At 47.0% G+C, this 15,093-nt stretch overlaps 1 protein-coding gene across 1 annotated transcript; it reads left to right on the top strand.

Annotated features, from left to right (window-relative positions):
* Positions 1-7,354: 7,354 nt before the first annotated feature.
* Positions 7,355-13,107, top strand: SPATA24 (spermatogenesis associated 24). The gene is made up of 6 exons (XM_007938972.2): positions 7,355-7,471; positions 9,207-9,272; positions 9,497-9,627; positions 9,717-9,787; positions 12,775-12,877; positions 12,981-13,107. The coding sequence occupies exons 1-6, from the start codon at positions 7,355-7,357 to the stop codon at positions 13,105-13,107; spliced, it is 615 nt and encodes a 204-aa protein (XP_007937163.1).
* The last annotated feature ends 1,986 nt before the right edge of the window (positions 13,108-15,093 follow it).

Here is a 15,093-nt window from a genome sequence, read left to right as displayed (position 1 = left end):
TAGATGGTAGGCTGACTGTCTAGTAGACTGTGTGAAATCATCGCCATCACTCAGGTGATTCTAGTCAGATTGGTAAAGCAGGGCATTTCCTAATATGTCCTTGTCCCTCCCACTCTGTGCGCTGTTCCCTTCTGTGGCAGCCCTGCATCCATTCAGGACTCTCCACACAAATTCTGTAGAAGTTCCACGAGACTCACCGGTGACAAGGGAAGAGGTAAATTGTTGCCTGGGTGATGTGGTCTGACTGCCCTACTGAGGTGCGCTACATAGATTAAGCTACCCAGATTATCACGAATCTCTGAACGTGGGAGTCCTTTTTTTAACTTGGAAGGTGATGTAGTCTAAATTCCATGTTTTCTTCAGGACAGAACATTCCTTCTCTGTTGGAGAGAGAATCTACATTAGAACTGATTTCTAAAGCAGAGATTCCCCTTTCAGTTCCACAGCCATGTTTTAGACAGAGGCATCCAGCATGGTTCAACATACATCCATAGGCCAGGAGGGGGATCCACAGGTACACGGTGGGGTTCTGGTGGTTGATATGGAACAGCTGTTCAGCTGGAGGGAAGGGGAGCAATGCCAGAGGTAGTCAGATTTTGGTCCCGCTGGCCAAATTAAATCTATCTTCTGTTTTTTTTTTGGGGGGGATCTCCCAGACCTCCTCTTAGTAACTGAGGAATTGACACTGTAAAATGTGCCCATGTGCCAAACAGGCTATGGAAGGTGGGTTTTCTGCACACCTAAAAATCAAATCTCTTCCCAACGCCAGCCTCTGCTAGAAAATGGGCCATAATTCAACTAATTTGACAGGTTAGGAGGCCCTGCTCTAGATGCTCATTCCATGGCAAAGATGTCATCTGTGACACACTAAATAGTGGCAATACTAATTTCATTAAATGTCAAGTCTAGTGTCTGTTTTTATAGCACTGATGGAACTGTTTTATTTATTACCTAGAAGACCAAAGCAATCCCATCTGGTTTTCTTGAGGAAACAGTTTTTGCTTTCAGTTGAAGGATAGTTTAATCGATTTGGTATTATCCAGAATATTAATCAATTATAATTTCCTGGTTTATATTTTAGATAAGTTATCTGCATGGTGGTAAAAATAGCTTTTTCCTCTTGCCTACATCCTTTGGAAGGTTTCCTGATCATACGTAAACTCTTTGGGTAAGTCTTATTCTTGCTGTCAGAACGTAGCACACAGCACTAGCCTGTTTGAACATTACTGCAGATTGTAGATGTGGCTAATGGGAGTAGGGGTAAGAAACAGGGCTTGTGGCTCAAGCAGAAACTGAAGTTCTCATTCATTAGAATGAGGGTGCTCTCTGCACGACATGATCAGCAGTGAGGAGGAAAGGAAGAAAATCTTTCTTGTTACAAAGGACCCTGCAGCTTGAAGGAATCCATGTCCCTAGATTAGCAACCCTTGGGTTTATCTGCTCAACCCAGAAAATTTCTGCACTTCCTCTTGAAGCCTCACAGCTTGAGAGAAATGGCTGGTAAGAAAATACTGTTGCTACTGCTTTTTGTTGCAAACTATTAGCAATTACATTGAACTCCAAACCTCCCAGGAACATGGGAGCCAGCAGCTAGCCAAACTATGTGGTATTCTCATTTTCATCCTCACACTCAGGACTGGCTTTGTGAGGAGGCACTGTTGGTATACCAGCAGCTTTCTGTTAAAACTGGCCACATCTGTAAGTTCATTGTAGCTGCATGCACTGTTCCTCACAGGAGCTAGCACTTAATTTGTATTTGCTTTTCAGACTCAATTAAGATATAAGCTTAGCATCCTACTATATTTATTTTTGAAGAGGGCCATGTTACTATACATCTTATATTTTGAGCCTGTATTGTTGATACCTTGTGCAGTGACCACCAAGTAACTATATGCCCAAGTTTTAGATATTGATTACATCATTTGCCTCACACTCAGTATTTGGAATTAAAGATGTGAATGTTCTGTGATCAGAGCCAGGGCTGACACGGATGGAATCAGCTCCTAATTGAGTAAGAGTCCTGTAAAATCTGGTTACCTGATCCACTGCATCTGGATTGAATGTGTTTTAACAGAGCAAAAAAAATAAACAATTTTATATAAAAAGAATGGCTTTATATTTTTTCTTTGTTCTTTTACCTTTACCCATGGCATCCTTAGGCAGTGTACACTGCTGTACTCCCTTAGATGCATTTACCAAAACCAAACTACACTCACTGTCACCGAGTCCGTTCTGACTCAGGTTTCCAAGGCAGTATCTCTGTGGAAGTAGATTGCCCAACCTTCCTTCCGAGGAGTGGCTGGGGGGTTTGAACTGCCAGACTTCTGGTTAGCAGTCAAATGCCTTAGGTACTATGCCACCAGAGCTCCTTTAGAGCCACTTAAGACTGGAGAAACTGTTGATCTGTGTATGTCTGTGTGTGTGTGTGTGTGCACGTGTGTTTAGAATAATAGATAGCATTGGTGATATCACCAATTCTGTATTTCTTTTCTATCAGGTAACAGCAGATGCAAAATATTTTAGTCAATCTATAGATCAGAAGTATGCCTAGCATCATAAAATCACGTGTCATCCCAGTTCACTGCTGGGTTTGTTCCCAATGATCCACATTTGGGAAAATCTTGGTTTAAAAGTACACCTATGTAAAGAGCCCAACTAGTCAAGGTACCTTTCATTTGAAGGAAGGTTGAAATGAGATTCAATCTGGCAAATACTGAATCTACTGTATGCCAGGTGGCTGAATTTTGGGATGGGGATTGGGGAACAAGTGCTCCCATTCCCATGAATGGGATGGCACTGCCATCCATCCAGGTACAAAAGTCAGAAACCCAGGGAACTGTGTGTGGTATACTTAATTTAGTGTCCCCAAAGACACCTGATATGCATGCCCTTGTATAGTCCCTTTTTCTGACCTGGGCTAGCCTTTGGTCTGCTTTGACCAATAGTTGTTGTTATGTGCTGTCGAGTCAGACCTGACTCATAGTGACCCCGCCTTGGGTTTCCAACGCAGTGTCACTACGAAAGTAGATTGCCTAACCTTCCTTCCGAGGAGTGGCTGGTGGGTTTGAACCACCAGCCTTCTGGTTAGCAGTCAAGTGCCTTAGGCACTATGCTACCAGAGTTCCTTGACCAACAGAAGGTAGTGAAAACTGGCAGCTTCCATTTTGTGCTTGGAGTAAACCAGCCACCATGTAAGAAGTCCAGTTACCTCGAAACCACTATACTAACCACATGGAGAATCATGCAGAGGAGAGCCTGGGAACTGAGCTGACAGAGCTGAGGACCCAGACATAGAACCAAGTTGAGCCGTTTGCCCCACCCCAGCTGATGAGCGGAGCAGAGATGAGCTACCTGGCCAAACCCTGCTCAAATTGAATTTGTTGTTGTTGTTGTTGTTATGTGCCGTCGAGTCGGCCCCGACTCATAGCGACCCCTCCTTGGGTTTCCAAGGCAGTATCACTACGGAAGTAGGATTGCCCAACCTTCCTTCCGAGGAGTGACTGGTGGATTTGAACCGCCAGCCTTCTGGTTAGCAGTCAAGTGCTTTAGCCACTATGCTACCAGAGCTCAAATTGAATAGTTGTGAGAAAATAATAAAATGATTGCTATTTGAAGCCATTATAATTGGTGGTAGTTTATTCATAACAATAGATAAACCAAAACACCTTGACTCCCTTCCTCATGTATCCCTCCATCATAAATCCTATCAATTTTATCTCCAGAACACTCCACTTTCTTTGTCATCACTGACACCATCTGACTCCCAAACTACCACTTAAAAACTATACTGCAGTTTCACAAGACCCCTCCAGTGTGCACACCTTGCTGCAGCCAGAGATCTTTTCAAAGCAGAAATTGGATCGTGTCACCCTCTTGCTTAAAATATTTCAGTGGATTTCAATTGCGCCTAAAATAAAAATCAGTTCTCCTGCCCCTCCTTGCTTTGCTAAGTGCCTTTTGGTTATCCTCTAGGTTTCAGCTCCAACATCAGTTTCTTACAGAAACCTTCCCTCACACTCCAAACTGGGCTAAATCTCTCCTTAAATTACTCTTATTCTTCTCTTCCTTAACATCTATCATAGCTATAATGTTACTTATTTGAATAATGACATAATTTGGGTTTTACTTGGGTGTTTACTGTTATATATCTCTTCCACTAGACTAAGTTCCACTCTGGTCTTATCTGAGAAGGATCTTGGAGAGAGTCTTACCTGAACTTGCTCCAAAAATGCTTTTTTTTTTTTTAACACTCTTCCACTCAAAAGATACATCTGTGTCCCCTCCTGTTAAATCTGGACTTTGACTCCTTGGCCAACCAAACAGAGCAGAAATGACAGTATGCCAGCTTTCAGGCCCAGGTATTAAACTGGCAGCTTCCATGTCCTGTCACTTGGGATGCTTGCTCTTGAACCCAGCCACCATGCTGTTAGAAAGCCCAAGCAGCTCATGGAATGGCACCAAGACCCTTGGCCTTCAGCCCCAGCTGAACTTCCCAGCTGACAGTATCAACTTTCCAGTCATATGAATGCGCCATCTTGTAGAACTTTTAGCCCTCAGCTGAACCATCCCAGCAACACTGCATGGAGCAGAAATGAGCTTTCCTCCGTTGAACCCTGCCCATATTGTAGATTCATGAGCAAAATAAATTATTGCATTGGGTTCTTTTTAAGCTCTACATTTTGCAGTGATTTGTTACACAGCAATAGAAAATTGGAGCATCACCAAAATGACAACGCTGTGCTGAAAGGCAGTCCTTGCTGGGGGCAAAATCAGAGAGCCATTTGTGATGTCATGTCATCCTGAGCCTCACTGAGCCCTGGTTGGTCAAGGGCCCAAAGTGCTTATTGACATATAGAGTGGGAATCTGTGGCAGTCCTCTGCCAAGATGACCGTCCCTCATATTCATGTTCCTCTGCTTATAAACCCAAGGAACTTGCTGCTGGAGTCTATTACTGGCTCTCCAAGGTTTTGCCCCAAATCGTGGAAGGCAGCCTCTTTTAGCTGGTGGAGTTGAATATTGTAACAAGGGTTGTCAAGCAGCATCTCATGATAGACTCTAGGGAGGGGACACAGTACATGAGAAAGACACAGGGAGGAATATGCAGTTTTGTCCAGAATAATTCAGGTGAACATTCACATTTGGCAAACAAAGTTCTGAGATAATTCTGTTCTGAGGCACACAGCTTATACCCCTACTAGGGAGCTTTGGTAGCATAGTGGCTAAGACACTTGCCTGCTAACCAGACGGCTGGCGGTTCAAACCCACCAGCCACTCCTCGGAAGGAAGGTTGGGCAATCCTACTCCCGTAGTGATACTGCCTCGGAAACCCAAGGAGGGGTCGCTATGAGTTGGGGCCGACTCGACGGCACATAACAACAACAACAACAACAGGCCTATATGGAACAAATGGTTTGAACTTAACCTAAAGGTTGGCCTTTTGAACCCACCCAGTTGTCCTGCAGAAGAAAAGTCCTGTTTGTCTTCCATTAAAAGATTACAGCCTTATAAACTCCTGTTTGTAAGGCCATCCCATTTGTGGTATATTTTTTGTCAGAGCGGCACTAGGTAACCAGAACAGAGGTTCTGGCTTTAAGTCCAAGTTGGCCTTAACAAACAGGAGTTTATTCTTACAATTTGGAGGCTTTATGTCCAAGTTCGGGAGCTCTGGTAGCATAGTGACTAAGGCACTTGACCGCTCACCAGATGGCTGGCGGTTCAAACCCATCAGCCACTCCTTGGAAGGAAGGTTGGGCAATCCTACTTCCGTAGTGATACTGCCTCGGAAACCCAAGGAGGGGTCACTATGAGTCAGGGCTGACTCGACGGCACATAACAACAACAACAACAAATGTCCAAGTTCACAGTGCCAGGTTCTAGGACTGGGTGAAAGCCCCTCAACCTTGGGGTCCAGCTCTGCCTCCTGCTCCCGGCCCACTGGAGCTAGAGGCGTTTCTTCACTCAGACAGCTGGCTGCTGAGGCTGAGAAGCACCAAGGTTGACAAGGAAAAAGGCACAGTCCCAATGTTACCAAACCACATGGCAGACCATTAACTTAAGTCCATTGTAAGTCCCAAGGTTAGCAGAGCATGGTGGGCTTCTGAGCAATGACACAGCTAAATGCACAGTCCAAACGTGCCATAGGCTAGAGACCATTCCCCAAGGCTTCTCCTTATATACGGGAAGCAGACCATATCCCAAAGGCAGCTGCTACTCAGATGCTCCCAGTAGATTCCACCATGGAGCTGATTACCAGTCTCATCATAGGGAATACTACCACCAACTGCCCAGACATTCAACCAGACCCAGCCAAGTTGACACACAAACATAACCTCACAGGAGGCATTGAGTTTATGCTAATAGGTGGTGGAATGTTTTGGAAAAGGATAGCAATAATGGTGGCACGACATGAAAACTGTAATCACTGTCCCTGAGCTGTAAATGTGGAACGCTGGCCAATGTCTTGTGTTAAAAAAAAAAGAAGATGGCAAGATTTCATCTCATGTACTTTGGACGTGCAATCAGGAGGCACCAGTCCCTGGATAAGGGACATCATGCTTGGTAAAGTAGAAGGTCAGAGTAAAACGGGAAGACCCTCAATGAGGTGCTGCAACAATGGGCAGAAACAAAGCAATTGTGACCATGATGCAAGATGGGCAGTCTTTCATTCGATTTTACATTGGGTTGCTATGAGTCTAAATCGACTCCATGGTACCTAACAACAATCCCTTTAGGTTCTTCAGGGCCTCCCCAGCACCCTGACATGATCACACTTGGCTCTAGGGTGACTGCCCAGACCCCTATATCAAAGGCTGATAACTTATCTTGGATGAAGTCTTTCTCTTTTATCTTGTTTCATTGCTTAGATTCGAGCCTAAGTACCAATTATGTTCCTAGGAGGAAGAGCGTTCACAGGAGGCTGAAGTTTCATACTCTGGGAAAATGTGGAAACCAGTATGGGAAGAAGCAAGTGAAGCTAAAGATGCCGGGTTCCTCAGGGTCCTGCAGTTTTACAGGCCCTGAGAGAAGCCTGAGGACCAGTGTTTGAGTTTTGCCGGCTCACAAGCATTTACAGGGAGTATAAGCCGGGCCTGCCTGCTTAGCAGCGTAACACACTGCGTAAGAAACACAAGTTATAAATGATGTGCAAATTCCTTTTGAACATACATTTCTAGAGGTTGTTTGAGAGTCCCCGGCCCAGGCGACTTCTTTAAGAGGCTGGTCTCAACCCAGGTAACAGAGGAAGTGACCGCCCCCGGTTGCCAGGGTGCTCTGTTGCGTCTTATTCTCATTGGTGGGCGACCGTGGCAAGGCACCCAGCGGCAGCCATTTCCAACGAGCTGGCGGGGGCGAAAGATGGAGACTCCCCTCGGGTGGTCGCAAGGGGGGTCAGGTTCCGTGTGTCTCGCCTTCGATCAACTGCGGGACGTGATTGAATCTCAGGAGGAATTAATCCATCAGCTGAGGAATGTGGTACGCAGCCAGAAGAGCTGGGGGAGAGAGAATATTGGACGCCTCTTGGTGGGGGCGGGGCCAGACTCTATCCCACAGACTGTCGTACGTCAAGGGGCGTGGCTAGCGCACATTTCCAATGGCGTCATCAGGGGGAGACGGGGCCCGAACGAGTCCAGATTGGAGGCGGTGGGGCCAAAAGGGACGGGCAATCACGTAAATTTACCAAGGAATTTTAACCGAAACTCTCATTGCTCTCTACTCTTTACCTTTGGTTGCCCCAGGGCCTGGTAGATATGGCCCCATCTATTCACTAAGCCTGTTTTCTCCTTTTTCTTTAATTACTGCTTCATTTCCAAAAAAACATTACTCATAAAGGTTCACAAATACTAATCACCACAATATTGTAGCTAACACACCAAGAAATTTGACAGAATCAGCGAGTATAAAAGCACCGAGAGCAACAAAAACAACAGCAGTTCTTGTAGCAGGGTCAGATGAAACCACGTGATTTGAAGCGCCATTGTCATTGGGTAATAATGACAGCTCTGACCAGAGCCTATTAAAAAAAAGAAAGCCCACTGCCATCTAAGATTGAAAAAGCAAATTAGTATAGAGTTTTAGTCATGTAGGTATATTGATACATGTACTCTGGGCTTATGAAAAATGTTTTTGTTTTAACTACAAGGGTATTGTTAAGAAAATAATAAATTTGTCCTGAAACACTGCACAGACATAGACAGTCATTCTGCTGTCACCCTCTCTGACCCAATGTGGTCCACATCCCCCACACTCCCTTAGTGTTTTCTCATTTTTAAGTGGCGATGACTTCACTGATTGCCCAAGGCTATAGTTTGTATGCAGAGAAATTATGATGTCCCTTGTACTGTGGACCCAGTGTCAAATTCAGTGCCACGCTGAGTACAGTAAGCACCACTTTGGCCCTTACATACCTTAACTTAAGGACATCCAAGCTCTCTATGTCTTTTTGCTTTCTCAACCGCACCCCAGTTTATAGGGTGAAAACATTGGAGCCACAGATTACCTGGACAGGCCATGGTATAATCCTGGCCAGTTGGAGTTCATGGTTTTTCGTTTTCTTTTTGTTTTCTATTTTGATAAGGTTGAGATGTTTCCCCATCTCAGAAATAAAACTGACATCCCATGTATTTCTTCTCTAATGGTTGTAACTTAGAAAAAAAATCCCTTCTGGGAAGTTGGATCTGGGAGTGAGAGGAAAGAGACATGCTTTGTTTGCTCCCCTAATGCCCCAGTTCAGCAAAATGTATGCAGCTCTAGGCATTGAATTACTTTCAGTTCCTTGAAGGTACCCAGATCCTCTTGGCAGCTGGCATTAGCACATGTATTTCCACCATCTGGAACATTTTTCTCCTCCACCCCTCTTCTTCTGGCCCACAACTACTCCTTAGTCAGATTTAAACTCTGATGCCACCTACTCTGGAAGCATTTCCCCAGACTGGGTCAGGAACCTTCTCTGGATGCTACAGTCACTTATGCTTCCCCATCACAGCACACATGTCTTAGAAGGGCCTGGTTATCTCCAAGAAGGGTGTCTCCTTCTTGAAGGTAGGATCAAGAGCTGAGCCTCAGTGAATCATGTGGAACTGAATTCTCCCTACTTGAGGCCTCAGTTTGATGCCCTGGGCATCAACCATTATCTATCCTTGATCCTGGTCCCTAGAGGGCCCCCTCCCACCTCAGCCCCAGGCCCTCCCTGAGCCAGGCTCTGTTGCAGATGGTTCTCCAGGATGAAAATTTTGTCAGTAAAGAAGAGTTCCAGGCAGTGGAGAAGAAACTGGTGGTAAGTCATGACCTCTTCAGGCTCCTAATCCTCCCCCATTTCCCAGGCCCCTGTGGTTTAGGAGTCATTGAGTTTTGGCCTTTGAGTCCTCCAGCCATAGTAATGAGGCAAGAATCTTCCTGTACTCTGGCTTCTCTATGTCCCTCTGAGAAATGTGACTGGTTAGGAGAGCCTGAGACCCTAGGTGACTTGGAATAATGAGGTTACTGATGCTGCCCCTGCAGGAAGAAAAAGCTGCTCATGCCAAGACCAAAGCCCTCCTGGCCAAGGAAGAAGAGAAATTGCAGTTTGCCCTCGGAGAAATAGAAGTGCTGTCCAAACAGCTGGAGAAAGAGAAGCTGGCCTTTGAAAAAGCGTGAGTGGGCTTTGGTAGAGGAGCTGTAGGATTGGGGATCCCGTTTGCCCACCAGCCTGCCTACCCTCTGTCTCTCTTTTCCTACCCAGGCTCTCCAATGTTAAGAGCAAAGTCCTGCAGGAATCCAGCAAGAAAGACCAGCTTATCACCAAATGCAATGGTAGGCGGGAAGTCCGTGCTCCCCCCCACGCTTACATACATGGGCTCTTCCCTAACAGCCCAGTGCCCGGGTCCAGGGCAGGGTTTCACCCCAACTTCTGTAGCCGGCTGAGGATACAGGAAAGCCCAAGTGGACCACAGCCTCGCAAAGGCCTTCAAGGACCAGGCAGGTCACGGAAATGAGGGAAGCATTCAGCGTACAGTATTCTTCACAGCCATAAAGAAACGGGCTCGCTCCCGTTTTTCTTGAAACCTACAACCTTCTTAGTCCACCTTTTGTTTTCCCACTTTTGATGGGTATTAGAAATAGTGTACTTTACTCATAATTCTTAAAAGAGGAACAAGAGGGCAAGCACAGTTCTATGTGGGAGCTGACCTTTAGCTGTAGGGTCGAGGACCCGACACAGAGGAGGGGAGAGTGGTGGTGTGGAGAGCCATGCTTCCTCTCAAAGGCTTAGTCCCTCTGTTGTGGGAAAGTAGCCCAGTGTTGTCAGGTCTTTAAAAAAGAAACTGGAAGCTAGGTTTTAATGGATGCTTTTCCATTAAGCGTCTCCATTATAATGGCTTTTGAGCATGGGCAGCTGATTTAAACTTGTTTAAAGCATCATGTGGGCCAAATAGAATACATCTGTGGATGGCACAAACAATTAAGACTCAACTACTAACTTAAAGGTTGGTGGTTAAAACCCACCCAGGGATGCCTGATGATCTGCTTCTGGAAGCTCACAGCCATGAAAACCTGTGGAGCAGAGTTCTACTCTGGAACATGTGGGGTAGCCATGAGTCAGAACTGATTACTGGTGACCCAGCATTTTCACCTTGGCTCTACACAGATGCTTGTGGTCGGCTTGATGGCTGGTCGGTGCTGGGAGTGGTGGAGCACTTTCAGTGTCTTGAACTCAAGAATCCCTTTCATTTTCCTAGAATGATGAACTCCCATTACCTAGCTAAGATCTTTATATTATTTCTGTATGCAATATCTGCTTCATTAACTGCAACAGATCTCTCAAGTAGGCCAGAGACCAGAGCCCAAGCTAAAAAAAGGTTCAAGGGCCTTCCTTGTGGGGCCCCCACTTGGAGCCTTGGGCACCCTCTACCACTACCCACCAGCCCAGCCTGCTGTCTCCTCTGGTGCACTCTCACTGGTAAGATGCCAGCAGATAGTTTTGATCTGGCCAGGTGAGTTGCCAGGCCTCATAGCCCCCCACTAAGAGCTTCAGCCAGGGCCTCCTGGGGCCCAACAGATGGTCACTGCATCCATATCCAAGGCTGCTTATCCTCTAGTCCTTTCCCTCTCCCTATTTCCTGGGTCTCCAGGACTTCCCTAAAAGGAACTTGTTTTATTTTCATAATGGAACCAGAAACATTTTCCCTTGAGGGCATTTCCTTTCTACAGAAATCAAATGAGGCCCCACGACTCTGTGTCTCCCAGTGGAAGGTGTGTGTGTGTGTGTGAGTCATGGGGGCAGGGCCCGGCCACATCCTCCCAGAATGTCCTGAACCACCCCTCCAGTGGGGCCCATGTCCTCCCTGAGCAGATCTGGTAACCAGAGCCTCAGTTGGCCCATCCCCCTCACCCTAGCCTCCCTTCCTGTGGTTTAAGTTTGGTTGTTACCCTTCAGAGTCCTTTTTTTTTTCTCAAAGGGATTTTCTAACCATTCTCTGATTTGAGTACCACAGGTTTTTATTTTAAAAGACTCACAAATTTGATTCTTTTTCCCAAAAGAATTCCACAAGCAATTCATCCACATTAGCTGATGTCCTTGGAAAGGGATGTTCAGTAGTCCTAGTCCTGTGACCCCGTGAGCCCATGTCTTTATTCTTCGCCTTTACTGTGTCTCCTCTTTTCCATCTATGCTTTAACTTTTTACCAGATCTTCTCCTCTAAAATCTTAAATGGTTCAGCACTTTTGCATTTTCAGAGTTTGCATTCTAGTTAGTTAATAATCTGTGTCCAGACTTTAAAGACAGTGAGGTTCTTGACCTGTGAGGATCAGAACTTTCCAGGGCTCCATTTATATAAACCAAGGACCTTATAGCCCCATTGAATTTTGACTCCAGACACAGAAAGCATCCTTGCATCTACTGAGCACTTAATTTTGGGCCAGGCTCTGCCACCACTATCTCACTGGGTCCTCATCCTCTTTACCCCACTGTGGAATGGGGGCTATCTCTGTCCCCATCTTATGGATGAAGAAAGAAGTCAGAAAAGTGAGGCATCTTGCCCAAAGTGCTCATATTGTCTGATCGGTATCAACTTTATTGAAATGTAGCTTGTTCTGTTCTCTGACTAGTTCCTGAGTCTTAACTCTCCTTTCAGGAGCTGTTTCCCCAAGGGTAGAGACCCTGTCTTCTCCCACCACCCCTGTAGCCCTAGCACAGGGTGAGCATCTAGCCAGTCCTCATTAGTTCTGGTTGGACTGTGGTGACTCAACCAGGAGATGATTGTATACCTAAAATCTCCAAGAGACAGTCTACCCACTCCACAAAAAAATTCACTCTGTACCTACTATGTGCCAGGCACTGTTCTAGGCCCTAGGGTTATAACTGTGTAAACAAAAATCCCAGTCCTTCTGGAGGTTACATTCTAGTAGGAGAAAAGAACAAATGAGTGAAATATATAGGTGTAAGTGTTAGGAAAAATAAAGCAGGAAAAAGGAATAGGAAGTATTGGGAAGGGTGGTAATTTTAGTCTCACCAAAAACGTGGGATCTGTGAAAACCTGCAGAGTTGAGGGCAGGCACCATCTATCTTCTGCTCTCTCCAGGGCCTGCCCTCATGTGGGCCACCTGGTCCAGACACCATCATCAGACATTACTTCCCATCCCCAAGACTCCATAATAAAATCATTCGTACTAAGATATTAGCAACTACTTGTGGAGAACCCCTAGAGGAGGAGCCAAGTTCAGAAAAGCTCCCGGAGGGAATATGTTATCTCAGGAAGGAGCCTGTGGGATGGGCTCTCCTCCCTTCCTCTCTCCTCCACAGAAATTGAGTCTCACATTATAAAGCAAGAAGATATTCTTAATGGCAAAGAGAATGAGATTAAGGAGTTGCAGCAAGTTATCAGCCAACAGAAACAGTTCTTCAGGTGAGGGGTTGGACCAGGCTGGGGGCTGTGATGGAAGTGAGGAACTAACCTCTAGCCTCTACCCGAGCTGCCCCTAGCCCACATCCAGTCGACTGCGTTGCAGGAATCACATGTCTGACTTCCGGATCCAGAAGCAGCAGGAGAACTACATGGCCCAGGTGCTGGACCAGAAGCATAGGAAGTCCTTGGGGATGCAGCAGGCCCGGAGCCAGCGTCTCAGGGAAAAATAAAATGGTTGTCTCCTTCCTGTTCTCTGGCTGTAGCACCCGACCTATGCCTTCTCAGCTCCAGGGATCCCACACCCTGCCTTTGCTATTCCTGTGGATATTCTCTCCCCAGGCCTGGCCAGTGACCTGATCTCTAGGGAAAGGATGAGTAGAGGCAGCAGGCATGCTCCTTCCTTCCTCCCTGTCTGCCTTCTGGAGCTAACTCCTGGGCCTGGATGCCTAAGTGAGGATCAACTTACCAGGGGATGGGTGGGGGCATGCCTTAGACCACCACCTGCTGGCCCACTCCTGGACTCAGAAGGGGATGCTACTTAAGCTTCCAGCCCCTGCTACTTCTTTCCCTTCCTGGGGTAGGAATGAGGGTCCTTGGGCTTGGAGAATTATAACCTAGAGGGAGAAGCTGACTGTTCACTCCTACTCACCTAGTCACCACTCCTTCTTACTCTATATTTAATCCCTCATATAAACAGCCCTGGTTACCCCAGTAACACTGCACCCCACTCCCAGTGCCCTGGTAAATTTAACTCTCCCAGCTTAGCTATAGGGCAGAAGGGTGTGTGTGTGCGCGGTGTGTGTGTGAGTGTGAGTGAGAGAGAAGCATGGCCAGAGGCTTTAAAGGCAATGTGTTCCAGGAGCTCAATTTGAGAAATCTGTTTTCAGCACATAAAAATAATGTTATACTCGTGTATCACACTGGCCCCTTTCATCTCGGATAGAAGCTCACAGCTTTCCACACAGAGGAGGAAGGGAAAAGGACAATGCTATGTCTGTTTTTAAAGTGGGAGGCTGTGTCTGGGAAAGGGCCTTGACTTGCTCAAGTTGCCCAGGCAAGACCGAATGTGAGGGACAGGTTTATTCCTCTTAGAGGCAGGCCATCATTGAGTATGCCCTAGGTGATGATGAAAGCACATAGGCAGGGGAACAACACTGGGGAAGCTGAGCTAGATTCTCAGAGTCTAGCCTCTCCTGGGTCAGTGCACAAGAAGGGCTGGTGCTTGGTCCTTGGACTGGATGGGGGCTGAGTCATAGCAGGACCTTGAAGCCAGGCATTTAAGAACTAGTGGTACCCATTGTCATAGGACAATGGCAGGTGGTGGCTGCTTCCCCACCTGCACATGCCTCCAAGTAGTTCTCGAGGTCACAGGAGCTGGAATTAGAGACTTGTGAGTGCTTGGCCACATGGAGCTTGGCATGCCTCAGAAGCGCTTTATAAGAGAAGACCAAAGCTGTCCCAAAGGTTTCCAGGGGACTTACATCAGCATCCAGGGTTTGTTCTAGGTGCCAGGGTAGCCTGTAAAAGCTAGAGGTGTCCATTCCAGCCCTTTCCAATAGGTTCCACCAAGGGGGAACTGGGTCCAGCTAGAGACAGACTTCCTACACTAACTTTTGAACTACCTTTTGGAGTGGAGGGAGCCCTCCAGCGACCTTCCTCACTATCATAGGTTAGGGGGATGACTGGGTCAAGGAAGGAGGTGGATGCACCCCTTTGAGCTCTTTCTGGACTAGGCCTTGAGATGTCCTGGAGGGCATCCTCTACAGTGATGGGAAGACACCAGGGACTGAGGGGAAGATAAAACTGATGATAAGACCTGAGTTGCCTGGCCTAACTGCCTTAGGCTCCCAGTTCTGGACCTCAGGTAGGTTCCTGCTGTGGCCTGTTTCCTCACCTGTGATGGGTGGGGTTGGGCCTAGCTTCTGGTCCCAAGTTAGACGCCTGATTTTCCCTCACCTGCTGGTCAGCCAAAGGCTAGAGTCCCACTCCAGGCGCTCTGGCCTGCGGGAAAATAAAGGATTTGGTTTGAGGGTACGGAGGGGAGGGACAGGTCTTTACTACCGCCGACGCCGCTGGCTCAGGAGTGGACGCGGCCGCTTTAAGGCGCGGTGACCCCGCGGCCTCCGCGGGCGGGGCGGGGACAGTGCGGGCAGCGGCGGCGTCCCCAGAGGAGGAGAACGCGAGGGAGGCAGTGCGAGGTAGCGTCCCGCGCGACC

This window comes from Orycteropus afer, unplaced genomic scaffold (genome assembly GCF_000298275.1).
Source record: "Orycteropus afer afer isolate SDZICR_OR568_19922 unplaced genomic scaffold, OryAfe1.0 scaffold00056, whole genome shotgun sequence".
Taxonomy (NCBI): Eukaryota; Metazoa; Chordata; class Mammalia; order Tubulidentata; family Orycteropodidae; genus Orycteropus; species Orycteropus afer.
Note: the sequence above shows the minus strand (reverse complement) of the source record. Positions and strands in the feature narration are given on the sequence as shown.